The sequence below is a fragment of the Geotrypetes seraphini genome, chromosome 2 (assembly GCF_902459505.1).
Source record: "Geotrypetes seraphini chromosome 2, aGeoSer1.1, whole genome shotgun sequence".
NCBI lineage: Eukaryota > Metazoa > Chordata > Amphibia > Gymnophiona > Dermophiidae > Geotrypetes > Geotrypetes seraphini.
In genome coordinates, this window is record NC_047085.1 from 438558560 (window position 1) to 438572799 (window position 14240).

A 14240-nucleotide genomic window follows, 5' to 3' on the forward strand; every position below is an offset into this window, starting at 1 on the left:
AACCATGTGACCCAGGAGAACCATTATGCGCTTCGAAGAGATGGTGTGCACCTTCAACATCTGTTGACAGAAGATGAAAAGAGTGTTCAGGTGCTCTGGAGGGAGACATGACATAGAGTAGTATTGAGGATAGCCCCAATGAACTGACAACGTTGAGTCGGAATTAGATGAGATTTGGGGAAATTGTCTTTGAATCCCAAAACTTGTCCGAGATGTTGCCAGAGCCACCTCCTGAGATGACACAGCTTTGATCAACCAGTCATCCAGGTAAGGAAAGACTTGAAGACTGTGGGATTGGAGAGATGCGGCCACAACAATCAGGCACTTTGTGAAGACTCTGGGAGAAGCCGCCAGGCCAAAAGGAAGAACCTTGTATTGGTAATGATGGCCATTCACCTGAAACCAAAGGTACTTATGGGAAAGCTGATGAATATGCGTGTAGGCTTCTTTGAGATCCAGAGAGCACAGAGTCGTTCTGATCCAGAAGTGGAAAAAGAAGAGCAAGGGAGAACATCCGGAATTTCTCTTTAACTAGAAATTTGTAGAGATCTCTGAGATCCAAAATGGGTCGTATACCTCCGGTCTTTTTTGGAATTAAAAAATACCGGGAATAGAATCCCTGACTTTGCTGATTTAAAAGAACCTCTTCGATGGCATTGAGAAGGAAGAGGGATTGAATCTCCTGAAAGAGAGGAGAAGACTATCGGGTCTGAAATAGAATTTCTTGGAGGATGATCCGGAGATAGGGTATGAAAATGGAGAGCATACCCCTGACGATCGATGTCTAGAACACAGAGATCTGTGGTGATGAGCTCCCAAAGATTTCCGTAATGCTGAAGCCACCCTACAATCAGCTGAGGTAACGGTTGGAGAATGGGAACTATGGCTATGCTCCTGAGGAACATGTCAAAAAGGCTGTGTGGGCTTTTGCTGAGCAGCCCTGTTTAGGTTGCTGACGTGGTTGCTGCTTTTGCTTCCTAGGCTGAGAAAGAGCAGGAGAAGCAGGCTTAGCTGAAAACCTGCGCTGGTACGAAGAAGCTGGCTTGAAAGTACAGGGCAGTTGAGGCTTCTTCTTTGGTTTAACCAAAGTGTCCCATGTGGTCTCATGAGCGGCCTTATATCCATTGATGAACCAAAAAGCTCATCTCCTCGACAGGGAACATTGGCCAAGCAGTCCTGGTGATTTACATCAAGTTCAGAAACATGAAGCCAGGCAAGGCACCTCATGGCTACCGACATGGCTGATGCTCGTGATGTAAAGTTCAAAACTATCATAAATAGTGCAAACCATATATTTCTGCAATTGAAAAGTCGAAGCAAAGAGTTGTTGGAATCTCCATTGCTTACGAGATGGAATATACTTTTGAAAAGATGCAAGTTGTTTGACCAAATATTTTAGGTAAAATGAAAAATGGAAATTATAATTACCAGCTCAGTTGGCCAATTCTGGTAAAGATGCTTACCAAACTTGTCCATTGCTCTACCTTCTCTGCCAGGAGGTACAGATGCCTAGACACTAGCCCCCGACAATTTCTTTAGAGTGGATTCAACCACTAAAGACCCAGTTTTTTAGGAGTCACTGGAATGGAGAGAGGCATCTCGAGGTTCTTATAGAATATCTCTCATAGAATATGAAGTGGGAGCTTCAGCAGGTCTTTTGGAGGCTGGCCATAATCCACAGCCTCCAAGAACTCCTTGCTATGCTTGGAATCCCACTTCTAGTGTGATGGAAAAATCTTCAGACATCTGATGGAGAACTTTAGAAAAAGAAGACCGCTCAGTAAAAGCAGAAGGTCTTTGAGGCGATTGTTAAGGTGAATCTGAACCAGAAGAGTCCTCATCTGCAGTTGAGAGAGGTTCCTGTTCCAAGTCTTCAAATAAATCTGAATCCTGTATGTAATGAGGACGGTGTGGAAGACTCGGTGTCGAAGCCTCGAGATGCTTGCTCTTATGAGAGTACTGAAATGGAGTAACCTTTCTCGATGTTTGAGTCACGGACAACTTGTGCCATATAGCTGGATCAATTGACTCCCGTGTCGATGGTCTCCACACCGGTGGAGCATCAGACTGAGGTGCGGTCTATGTCATTTGTTGCTCAGACTGAACCGCCTGGAAAGTCGGTATCGACATGGCCAGTATAGTCGCTGTTGACATGGCAACGTTTGAAAATGCTCATCCAATTCCTCTCGAAGCAAATTGTCAATCTTTTGCTTGTAGGAGAGCACCGGTACCACAAGCTTTTTAGCCAGTACTACTGGTGCTATGCGCCGGTCCGGTAATGAGGAGGCCGATGTCAAGGCACTCACTGAAATCTGGACTGGGTGCTTACGTGACTTTTTCAAGGTCGGCATGACTCAATGCCACTTTGACCTAAGTCCCAGATGGGGTAGGGGAAGGCTTCCTAGCTGGCTTACCCACTGGAGGTGTTTCTGCCAGTGTCGATGAGTGTGGCATTGCCTTGGTCGGTGTCATTGGTATTGGTAGTAATGTTGGCTCCCCCTCCATAGCGACACTGAACAAACGTTGTTGAAGAATGCGGGTTTTCAAAGTCCTTTTTTTGAAGTGATGAACAACGAGTACAGGATTCTGAACGGTGCTCAGGCCCTAGACACTGGAGACATCAGTGATGTGGGTCAGTCACAGGGAGGGGTCGAGCACAGCGACCGCACTTCTTAAATCCTGTCTGCAGGCATGACATCAATGGGAAGACCACCTCGGCGAAATCGGAGGCCAAGGTGTTACCACAGGCCCCACCAGGCCAAAAACCTGCGAGGGATAAAAAAAAGGTTTTTATTTACCATAGTAACTAACAAAAATAAAAGAGGAAAAGAACACGAAAATGACTAAAAAGTCACTGACGCAAGAGTGGGAAGGCAAAAAGTTTTCAACCACCATTGAAACATGTCTTCTTAGCTCCGTGGAAACTAAGAAATTGAGGGATCGCGTGCCTACATCGGGCAGGAAGGCACTCGTGCATGTGCGGTGTGGGCTAACCCGGGGCTCCGTCGGTGACATCACCCATGTGTACGAATATGCTGCCTGCTTGTCCTGGGATAACTACTTGCTATCATTATCAGCCATTCCCCCTTCCCAATACTGCATTTCTACATCTAGAGTCTGCATATTTCTAAGATTCACATTGGCAGGAGGACAGAAGTGCTGGGTAAAGAGGAAGAAAGAGCTGGGATTTAGAGAAAGAGAAAAGGTAAATTTGGTGGTAGGCCTAGAGAAGGGGGACAGGGAAAGTGTGCTGTCCTCTTGCTGATTCATGTGAATGTGAGAGGGTTCATAATAAGAGAAATTTTATGTTGTTTGCTAATTTTCATTTAAAAAATTATATATATACTCGGTTTACAAGTAACGCAGTTTGCGAGTGTTTTGCAAGACGAGCAAAACATTCTTGCAAATCGTGACTCGCAAACCAAGCGTTGACTCGATTTGCGAGCATCACTCCCCTCCCCCTGCGTGAAATGCAGCCCACAGGACGTGCCAGTGAACGAAGATCCTTCCTATTGCCTGGGCCTTGAGCATCTACGCAAGCTCAAGGCCTTCTGGTTCTTGCTCTCTCCAAGATTCTCGGAGTTCTCTGAGAATCTCAGAGAGAGCGAGAGTCAGAAGGCCTTGAGCATGTGCAGATGCTCAAGGCCCAGGCAACAGGAAGGATCTTCGTTCACCGGCACCGGCACGTCTTGTGGGCTGCATGCCGGTGCCATATGGGGTAAGGCTTCTGTTTGGGCGGGTGGGGGATGTTGGTTCGGGTGGGGGGAGCGATGCCGGTTCTCCCTGGGGGGGAGTTTCCCTTACTTCCTATGGAGAAATTTGCTTTGATATACGAGCAATTTGGTTTATGAGCATGCTTCTGGAACGAATTATGCTCGTAAACCAAGGTTCCACTGTATCTTCAATGTTTTGAGATATAATGGTTTCCTATTCAGTTTGATTTTGCCTTTTTTGAATAACCTTAATAAATATGTATGAAATGTATTTATGCAAATTAATATGCTAATGTGTCACACCAAACCCTTAACTCCCTCTCCAATTTAAACAGTCAAACTACGCCCATGATTCCTAGATATATATTATAGCTTGTTTTAATTGTTAACCGCTTAGAACTATAATGTGGAACGAAAGATTAGGTTCTTACCTTTGCTAATCTTCTTTTTTATAAAGCCATACTCTACACTCTATTCCTAGACAAATGGGTTATGCATCCCATCTCACAAGATCTCTTGTAGGAAGCTTCATTTACATATTTTTGACCCTCTCATCCTACCTCAGGACTTCTCCCTGACTTCCGGTTGGTACCACAGCAGACAACCACACCTGTATAGAACACAAAGAAGAGAAGGGTACAGGGATACTCCCTGAGAAACAAGTCTAATCTGCTCATATTATGAAACTGTATAACAATCATAATTAATCAAAACAGGTTTATAAACATCATAAACCTTAAAAATTGCAACAAGGAAACAGCCTGCACTAACAGTGTGGGGTGATTTAGGAAGAGACCCCAGGGCAAAGTACACAACATGGTCAGATGTTAATCTTAGAAAGGCTGGTCAAAGAAGCAGAAGTCCAACTTACCAGTAGTTATTGACCAATCAGCGAATAAGCAACTCCCAGGGCGAGTTGCAGGAACAGAGTGTGGATTTACAAGAAAGAAGATTAGCAAAGGTAAGAACCTAATCTTTCATTCTTTTAGAATCCCACTCTATTCCTGGACAAATAGGATGTAATAGAGCAGTCCTGTAGAGTCAGGGTGGGACTGATGAGCCGGCTGACAAAACTGAAGAGCAAAAAAGCAGAATCCTGCTCAGCTACCATGTCTGTCCTGTAAAACTTTGTAAAGGTATACAATGAGAACCAAGTGGCAGCCCTGCAAATCTCTTCAGGGGAAACTACCAAAGATTCTGCCCATGAGGAGGCAAAAACCTGAGTGGAGTGCCTTTACCGAGGCCACTTTCTGGCTCTGATATAGGCGGAAGAAATGGCCATGCAGATCCATCTGGCAATAGAAGCTTTCAAAACTGGTCTGCCCCTGTGGACTGGACCAACCAGCACAAACAGATGATCAGACAGATGAAACTTGTTTGTGATCTCTAAATACTGCAGCAAAAGACTGTGCACATCTAGCAATTTCAATATCCTGTCATGTTTACCGGAACCCAAGGTCGCAAAGACTGGCAACTGCACCTCCTGGTTGATGTGGAAACTAGAAACCACTTCAGAAGAAAGGAGGGAACAGTGCACAAGATCACGCTGAAGTCTGTGATCTGAAGAAAAGGATCTCTGCAGGACAAGGCCTGAAGTTCGGAAACTCTGCAGGCTGATGTAATGGCTACCGGGAAGACCATCTTGATGGTGAGATCCATCAAAGAAGTCCGGTCCAACAGCTTGTAGGGTGAGGTTCCAAGTTGGGTACGTTGTGGAAAGCGAAACCACAATGCAGCCTTCAGAAACTGGACCACATCCAGATGAGTGGCCAGAGAGCCCCTCATGGGCTTGGGACTGAGACAAAAAAATCTGACAATCTGAACCCTCAGGAAGCCAACTGAGGGTTCAGATTGCTCCTTCTCCAGGCCTTTTTGAAGAAAGGCAAGTATAAGCAGGACCAAAGTCGAGCTTGGGTCTTCGTTCTTCCAAGCACACCAAGCTTGAAAACACCTCCAAGCCTTCACATACGCTGCCACATTTGACTTCTGCTTGCTGTGTAAGATGGTAGTTATCACTCCTTTTGAATAGCTGCTGTGCACTAAATCTGCGCTATCAATAGCCAGGCCGTAAGGTCAAAGTGGTCCAGATCGTGTAGGGTTATGAGACCCTGTGTAAGCAGGTAGGAGTGGCAGGGAAGTTAAAGCCCCTGATACAGTTACAGACAAATGAGGTTGGCATACCACAGATGCCTCAGCCAATTAGGTGCCACGAGAATCACCTGACCCCAGTGCGTTTTGATTCTTCTCAGAAGACATCTTATCATAGGCCACAGAGGAAAGACATAGGGAAGATCATCCTGTTGCCTCAGCTTCACCAAGGTGTCCAATCCTTCGCTTCCTGCCTTCGTTGGATGCTGATGTTATCATGTCGAACACCGGCCAACCCCATCTCTACTATACAGCAGAAGATTGTTTGGGACAAGGGCCATTCCCCTGGATCCAGAGTCTGCAACTGAGAAAATCTGCCTGAACATTGTTCACCCCGGCTGAAGAAAGTGGCAGAAGATGCTGCTCTGCCCAGCAAAAGAGCATTTAAGCCTCCTGTTGCAGAGGTATGCTCCTGGTGCCTCCTTGGTGATTGACATAGGCTACCGCTGTGGCATTGTCTGTGAAGATTCGAACAGCCTGGTTCTGGAGTACACGCTTGAAGTGTAGGAGAGCCAGCTGGATTGCCTGAAGTTCCACATGATCAACCACTTTCTCTCAGAAGGGGACCAATGTCCCTGAACCGGACTATCCATGCAAAGCACTCTACAGCCGTAAGGACTGGCATCCATCATCAGGACAACCCAAGTGTAGATCCAGAGAGGAATTCCCCTGGACAGAGAGAGAGGATTCAGCCACCAGGCTAGACTGTGCCAAGCCTCCATCATCCAAGGCACATGCATTGGATCCCTCTGTGGACTCCGAGACATAGGCGTGTCTTGTAGTGGGCACAAGTGAGCTCTCACCCAGGGAACATCTATAGTCACAACCATCAACCCAAGACCTGCAGGTATTGCCAGGCTGTCAGGGCTCGAATGTTGAGGAAGACACTTCTCAGCAGATGAAGATTCTCCTGATATGACTCAGGAAGAAACACTGTGTTCATCCCTGTGGCGAAGGAGGAAGACTGCGATTTAGTGCTACTCATGAGAGAGCATTGTGCTGCCGCGAACTATCCCTATCAAAGTATGAGATTGCTTGATGTTTATTTGGACAGTCATTTAACAATGCAGAAACATATTTTGCATGTTGTTAGAGGAGCATTTATGTAGATGAGAATACTTAGCAGAGTTAAGCCAGTGTTGTCTGTATTAGACTTTCAAATTGTAATTCAAAGTCTTGTTATTGTGAAATTGGATTTTTGCAATGCACTATTTCTGGGTAAGGCCAAATCTAAGGTACATGCTTTACAAGTGGTCCAAAATACGGATGCAAGAATGATCACTGGTGTATCTCTCTTTCAACATATTTCTCCAGTGTTGAAACAGCAGCATTGGTTGCCTGTCATGTTTCGTACTGAATATAAGGTTTTGACAGTAATACATAACATAATAGCTATCTCTCAGTTCTGTGAGGTTTACACAGTAAAGAAACTGGACATTCACAGTGAATTACAATCCATTATTAAAAAATTTACCAAACAAGTATGTTTTTAACAATTGGTGTAATGACTTCTGTTCCTGGGCTAAATGTTTCTGCAGTTTTCCTATGTTTAAAAGAAGTATTTACCAACTCGTTCATTGTGCTCACAATCAACTATGAAGTCATCACTTGAGCATCCACATGTGGTAAACTATAAGAAAACATGGATGGCAGTGATCTCTGTAGCTTGGCCTTGTTTATGGAATGTTTTGAGTGGTTCCTTGAGGCAATGTAAATATTTGAAGTCCTTCAAAAAATCTTTGAAAACACATTTATTTGCTAAAGCATTCTTTTAATGTTTTCCCCTTGATTTTAATGACTATAATCTGTGAACCGCTTAGACAATTTTTTAAGCAGTATATCAAATAAAATTTGAAACTTGAACTTGAAACTTTTAAATTACAGTAAAACCTTGGATTGCAAGTAACATGGTTTGCAAGTGTTTTGCAAGACAAGCAAAACATTTGATTAAATTTTAATTGATATACAAGCAATGTCTTGCAATACAAGTACATACAGTATACACACATCACAACTGAGCCGATGGTTCTTCTCTTTCTGACACTGCAAGAGTGTAGTGACTGTTCTAAACAAGCAAAATCTGGCAATATGAGTACATACAATATACACGCGTCACATCATCACAACTGAGCCGATGGTTCGTCCGTCTCTGATGCTGCAGGAGTGTAATGACTGTTCTAAATGAGCTTGGTCTTGCAATACAAGTACATATAGTATTTTGTATTAAAGTTTTTGGGTTGTGGAACAAATCCATCTGAGTTTCTATTATTTCTTATGGGGAAATTTGCTTTGCTATACGAGTGATTTGGATTACAAGCATGCTTCTGGAACAAATTATGCTCGCAAACCAAGGTTTTACTGTATAAGATTTATCCCTTATTTGATGTGTCTAAGCTTCTGTATTATATCATTTTACTCTCTGTAAGATTTATTTTGTTGTTTTATCCTGGTTTTGTGTATGTAAAGATTGCAAACTGTTTGGATATAAGTGGTATAGAAATTTTTTAAATAAATAAATAAAAAAGTCACTGCACCATAGATCCGGAGCATCTCCTAGATCTGGATCATGGAGATCTGTGACCGCAGCCAAATCCCCCACAAAGGCATGTTCAGGTCATCTGGATCATCCATATCGTTTATCAGCAGATAGTTCCTCAGCTGTGCAGGATCCCTTTGCTGGGGAACCATGTCCTGGGAAGGAGGAACCCCCAACACCAACAGATATGCCACTGTAGGCGGATTTGGCAAATTTTTCTTGGCTATATAAGCCCGAAAGAGCATATTTATAAATTCCAGGGGGGGAAACCCTGATCCAAAGGGACAGCCACCTCCTGTGAGTCCCTCTTGGAGGATTTGTGGGCATTAGTTGCCGAATTGCAGCTGCGTTTCACTAGGGACGTGCTTGAATGGTTCCCTGGGCCTGCTTTCACCTTTTTCGAATGGCCCCAGATGGACTGAGTGGTAGAACCCCCCACAGGGGTAGAGGGGGCTAAGACTAATGCCACATCCTCCTGCTCATGTGCTGCACGGCATGTGGAAATCCAACAAGAAGAGGCACTAGAGATGTCAAATCCAACCGAATGGTCAGAAATCCTTTATTTGCAGTTTGTATCAAAGTTTAAAACAAGTCCATCTATTTTCTTGCAAAAATGACGCTTGTAGAGGCAGAAAATAATTTTTAAATCATATCATGAAAATACAAGATAGCTGCCATGGGAAAATCACCAAAACCTCCCTAAACATGGCGATTTTAGGATTTTTGGGGTGGGGGGACCTAGCACTAACTTCCAAACCACAGAAAATCCAAATTTGGAGACCCCCCCAAATCGATCTCACAAGCTGTCAGCCTGTTACTGTGCCAAGCTGTGTGCTGGGAGCTGCAAGATGGAAGCTGAAACAGCTTACAGGGAGATCCTCTGTCTCAACAAAACTTGGAACCTGGAATGATGGCCTTCTGACTGCTTCTCAGGTCCAATGCCTCAGCTAGAGACCTCCACCACTCCCGGAAACGCCATGAACATGAATGGGTGAAGGAACACAGTTGGTCCTGATCCTGGATACACCTCCATGGAGTATTTTCTTACATTACTTCTGAGCCTATCACCTCTTAATTTCATTCTATGCCCTCTCCTTCTGGAGTATTCCTTCAGTTGAAAAAGACTTACCTCTTGTACATTAACACAACAGAGATATTTAAACGTCTCTATCATATCTCCCTCTTTCTTCCAGAGTATACATATTAAGTTCTCTAAGACTGTCCCCATATGATTTATGACAGCCCTCTGGACCAATTCCATCCTATTCATATATTTTTGAAGGTGCAGTCTTCAAAATTACATATAGTATTCGTAATGGGGCCTCACCAAAGACTTATACAATAGCATTATCACCTCCCTTTTCTTTCTGGCCATTTCTCTCCTTATGCATCCAAAGTATCTTCTACCTGTTTTGCCAACCTGAGACACTCCCAAGTCCCGTTCTTCTTCTGTGCACAGAAGTTCTTCACCTCCTGTACTACACTTCTCCCTCAGTATTCGCGGAGGTTAGGGGCAGAGCCGACCCGAGAATGTTGAAAATTTGTGAATAACTTTTTGGCTGGCTCTGACCCACCTCCATCTCCCTCCTGCCTTCTCCCTGGCATCCTGGACCTTACCTGGTGGTCTAGCGGGCTTTCGGGGCAGGAACAATCTTCCTACGCTCCTGCCCCATGCAGATCACTCATAGGAAATGGCTGCCATGAGTTCCTGTAGTCTCTTGAGACTACGATGGGAGCTCACTGTAGCCATTTCCTATGAGTGATCTGCACAGGGCAGGAGCGTAGGAATATCGCTTCTGCCCCGAAAGCCCACTAGACCACAAGATAAGGTCCAGGATGCCAGGGGGAAGGCAGGAGGGAGGCAGGTAAGGTCTGGAATGCTGCTTTATTATTATTATTTTTTAAATCACGAATAACCGAACCTGCGGATACTGAAACCGCGGATTCGGAGGGAGAAGTGTATACTGTTCTTTTGAATTTTTGCAGCCCAAATGCATGACCCTTCATTTTTTAGCATTAACTCTTAGTTACCAATTACCAGACCATTCTTCAAGCTTCGCCAGTTCCTGCCTTATGTTGTTCACACCCTCCGACGTGTCTACCTTATTACAGGAAGCTATTTAACATTTGGATGCATTTTCAAGCCTATAGCAAAAGTCCAAAACACAGTATCTCTTGAGAAACTGGAGATGTGTTAAGCCAGAACAAAGTAACGCATTAGTTTTTGTCAAGAATTACATCATGGGATTTATTCATAGAAGTCATGTTTTTTTTAAACTTTTTTCATATTTATATTTTCAAGTTACTATGTTTTTGTCTTTTCAGGGCAGACTTTCCTCAACAGGGCCTGAATATTGCTGCTGTCAGTATAGCTAGTCAGCAGTGTATGTCTCTACATATATTCAGTGTTGTCGCCTACCCAGATAGCAGCACTGAATGTATATTTTTTATATGCTGTGCTGTGGTCAGTACTTATAAAAACATGCACACTACCATGGTTGAACACTGATCTGACTGTCTTTAGCTGAAACTTGGTAAAGAAAGCGCTTAAAAGTTCTGCTTTTGCCTTGAGCTTCTATAGGTTTGTGCGACTCACAAATGGAAGATTAGATTAGATTAGATTAGGAACATTTAACAAGTGATCCACACAAAGCATATCTTTTCAACAAGGGTTCTCTGTCTCTCAGCAAAGAGGAACAATATCAGTGACAAGAGTCTCTGGTATATCACCCTTGCACCAAGAAAATCTTTGTTTGAATTTCTCTGTGGTGGGGCATCTCTTCTGTGATGAAAACAACTTTAGGAGGGAGGAACATGACCACATAAATCTTTAAAGAGAAACAACCATTCAACAATGGGGCATTTCCTCCACAATGGGACATTTATTTTCCCCTGAACAACACTGAACAAGTTAACAATGAGGAACTATTTAAGCTTGCAGAATGGCACTCCCATCCCACAATGATGTTAAGAGCTTTGAAAGAATACGCTGATAGAAAGCATGTTGCAATGTGTAGGTTTACATATGCTACAGCTACTAACGCAGAACAAAACAAAACAAAACAAAAAGACAAAACATTATACAATATAAATACTGGGGAAAATTTTTTTCTGCAGGTGACATTTTTGCTATACTATGCTATGTTTTTATATCCCGTCAAATCCTCCCAACTTCATAGTGGGTTACAATATTTAATCTATCAATTCACTAAACAAAAAATATCATAAAAAGACTTGAACCTAACCTTCTAAAAGAAACTTTTGAAATAACGAACACTTCAGCCTTTTACGAAAGACTGCATAGGAAGTTATTACTCGAATATCTAACGAGAATTATATACAGTAAATAGCATTTAAATATATACAAGAGTTTTGAGACTGTAAATGCTGAGATCTCAACAGTTCACCTAGATACCTTTAATTGGATCGATGTTATGTATCTTGCTAAGAATTCAACAAAGCAACAACTATCAAATTGGCAGTCACTGAAATCAGCCATAGTAGACTACCAGACTTTCACAATCCAGTTTGAACCTTGTTCTATTGAAACAAGTTTGAAGTGTAAACAATTTGCAAAATGCAGCCACTTACAAAATACTTGTCTACCATCATTAAACTAGGAATAAAGTAAACATGTTATTCTACTTTCTGTTTAAATAATATATTTTTAAAGTATTCACAATTTCTAACTGAAAATGTTTTGCTCATATATACACAGGTATGGGTTGAAAACTGTGAAATACAGTAAATAATTTTAAAATGGGGGAAAAGGGGAGACTCTGATTATATTAACTTGAGTGTGGGAGTAAGGTAGAAGACTTGGCACTCCAGAGCCTTTTTTTAATCTAGTTACCCCTCATTCTTTATAGTGCGCCAACATTTAGGTGCTAAAATGGCAGTTACATGCCAAAACAGTGGTGAAAATCAATTAGTACTTAGGTACTATTCTATGTCTTGGCACTTAAGTATTCTAGCATGTAGATAGAAAGGGGGCATTCATAGAGGGGATGTGCAAGCTCATGGGTATTCCAGCTATTTAAATGTATACTTCACTGTCAGGCACTTAGGGGCAAATTATTTAAATGTTATCTCGATTGTAGGTGGCAGAAGGCATCCTACCTCTGTCTAGCCAGCCAATTGGGACGCACGTTAAAAAAAAAAAGCCCCAAGGAGGGTTGCCTATATTGTAGGCATTTTTGCGAGCCTAGGTAGGTGTGTAGGTCTGCTTAAGCTCATCTAAGGCCAGGTGTGGGCATGGTTTCACACGGAAATGGCCTTAGGCAAGTTTAGGCGGCCCTAGGCATCTCCCTAGGCCGCAATAGACACCTGAAATGTAGGCCATCAAATGGTCTACATTTCAGATAGACACGGCCACTGATCTGATCATGGCAAGGGAATCTCATTGCTGCAATCAGATTAGAAGCCAAGACAGGGGGAGGGAGTGGAGACTGGCGGCCATAGCCAAGGCTGCTATACTAATTGCAGCAGGGAGATCCTTGCCGCGATTAAGTATAGCGGCCACGTCTAAAGTAACCCAGTTCTGTAACCGGCGTCTGTAACATGGACGTCGGTTACAGAATCGGGTTTAGTATGGGTGGGCGTAGGCCTGATTTTGTATAGGATGCCCGTCCTGGGTATCCTATACAGAATCTGGTCCGAAATGTCTAAAATGTCAATGGGTCAAAATGAGCACATAAATGTTTGTGTTATAAAATAGCAACATAAGTCATATGAAGGCAAATAAATATTTATCTTAGCCATTTCCTGAAGCTATCAAAGAACCTAGTATCCTTTCCCAGTTTGGATATTGGAAGAGTGGAGGTGGGAATATCAAACACTTGATGATTATGGGAAATCTCTCCTAATCCCTGTAGTGGAGCACTATTACCCAATAAAAGCATTTTTCTAATACCTAGCCATCCTAGATAGCAGGTGTAAATCTCAATGTCAGTCTGTTAAGATATAGACATTAATTCCCCTTCTGAAACAGGGAATAAACTTTCATTTCTTAGACCTGCTTTAGTTCTGCCCAAAACTATGCCCTGCCATTTATACATTCTTCAATTTTAGATATATCTTGTATATATAACCTGGCTTTGTAAAATCAGAACTTATATATTTATGCAAGATAAGTGTTTAAGTGCCAATTTATGCTTCTGAAATAAGCACGTTAATACACAGTATATAACTTTTCTGTGTAACCATATAGGAACATGCTGGGAATGTCCCCATCAATTAACACATTGGCTTTGCACTTATGTTTATGTTCATTTATTTATTGATGTACAGTCATTTCTAGCACATGGATCACAGTGGTTTACAAATGCTAATTATGGATGTTAAATTTTGCATTTAGCATGCATTAAGTATAAAACTTTACCTAAAAGTACAATAACACTAGCATCAACAGTGAAAACAAATCATGGATAAAAATCAGTAAAATTTTGCAAAATGAAAAGTTTAAAGTTATATTATTTACAGACTCCCAGATATTCAGTTGGTGGTGGTCAGAATTTTTCTATGCGCAGATTGTCAACGGCTAAATTATGCCTTAATATTCAGTGAAAATGTATGATATGTATTTCTATTAACTTTTTTAAATGTTAAGGAAAACAATACACTAAATTGCTATAGACAAGCTATTGCTGTACTATAAATCGGTTATTATTTAATTTGAAAAACTATAGTACCATTACAATGGTAGTTTGATCTTTATCCAGTTTCTTCTTCACATTTACCATATCTGTATCTGAAAATAAAAGGAAAGAAAGACAGACAATGAAATTACATGCTTATATGCATGTATTGATATTATGAACATGAGGTCAGTCTGCAAACCCCAG

General features: G+C 42.2%; 1 protein-coding gene across 1 annotated transcript in view; it reads right to left on the reverse strand.

Moving 5' to 3' along the window:
- Positions 1-14240, reverse strand: part of C2H10orf67 (chromosome 2 C10orf67 homolog) — a 215422-nt gene that overhangs the window by 54426 nt on the left and 146756 nt on the right. Inside the window, exon 7 of the mRNA XM_033932886.1 lies at positions 14088-14146. Within this exon, the coding sequence (XP_033788777.1) occupies positions 14088-14146 (59 nt within the window). The remainder of the gene's footprint in view (positions 1-14087; positions 14147-14240) is intronic.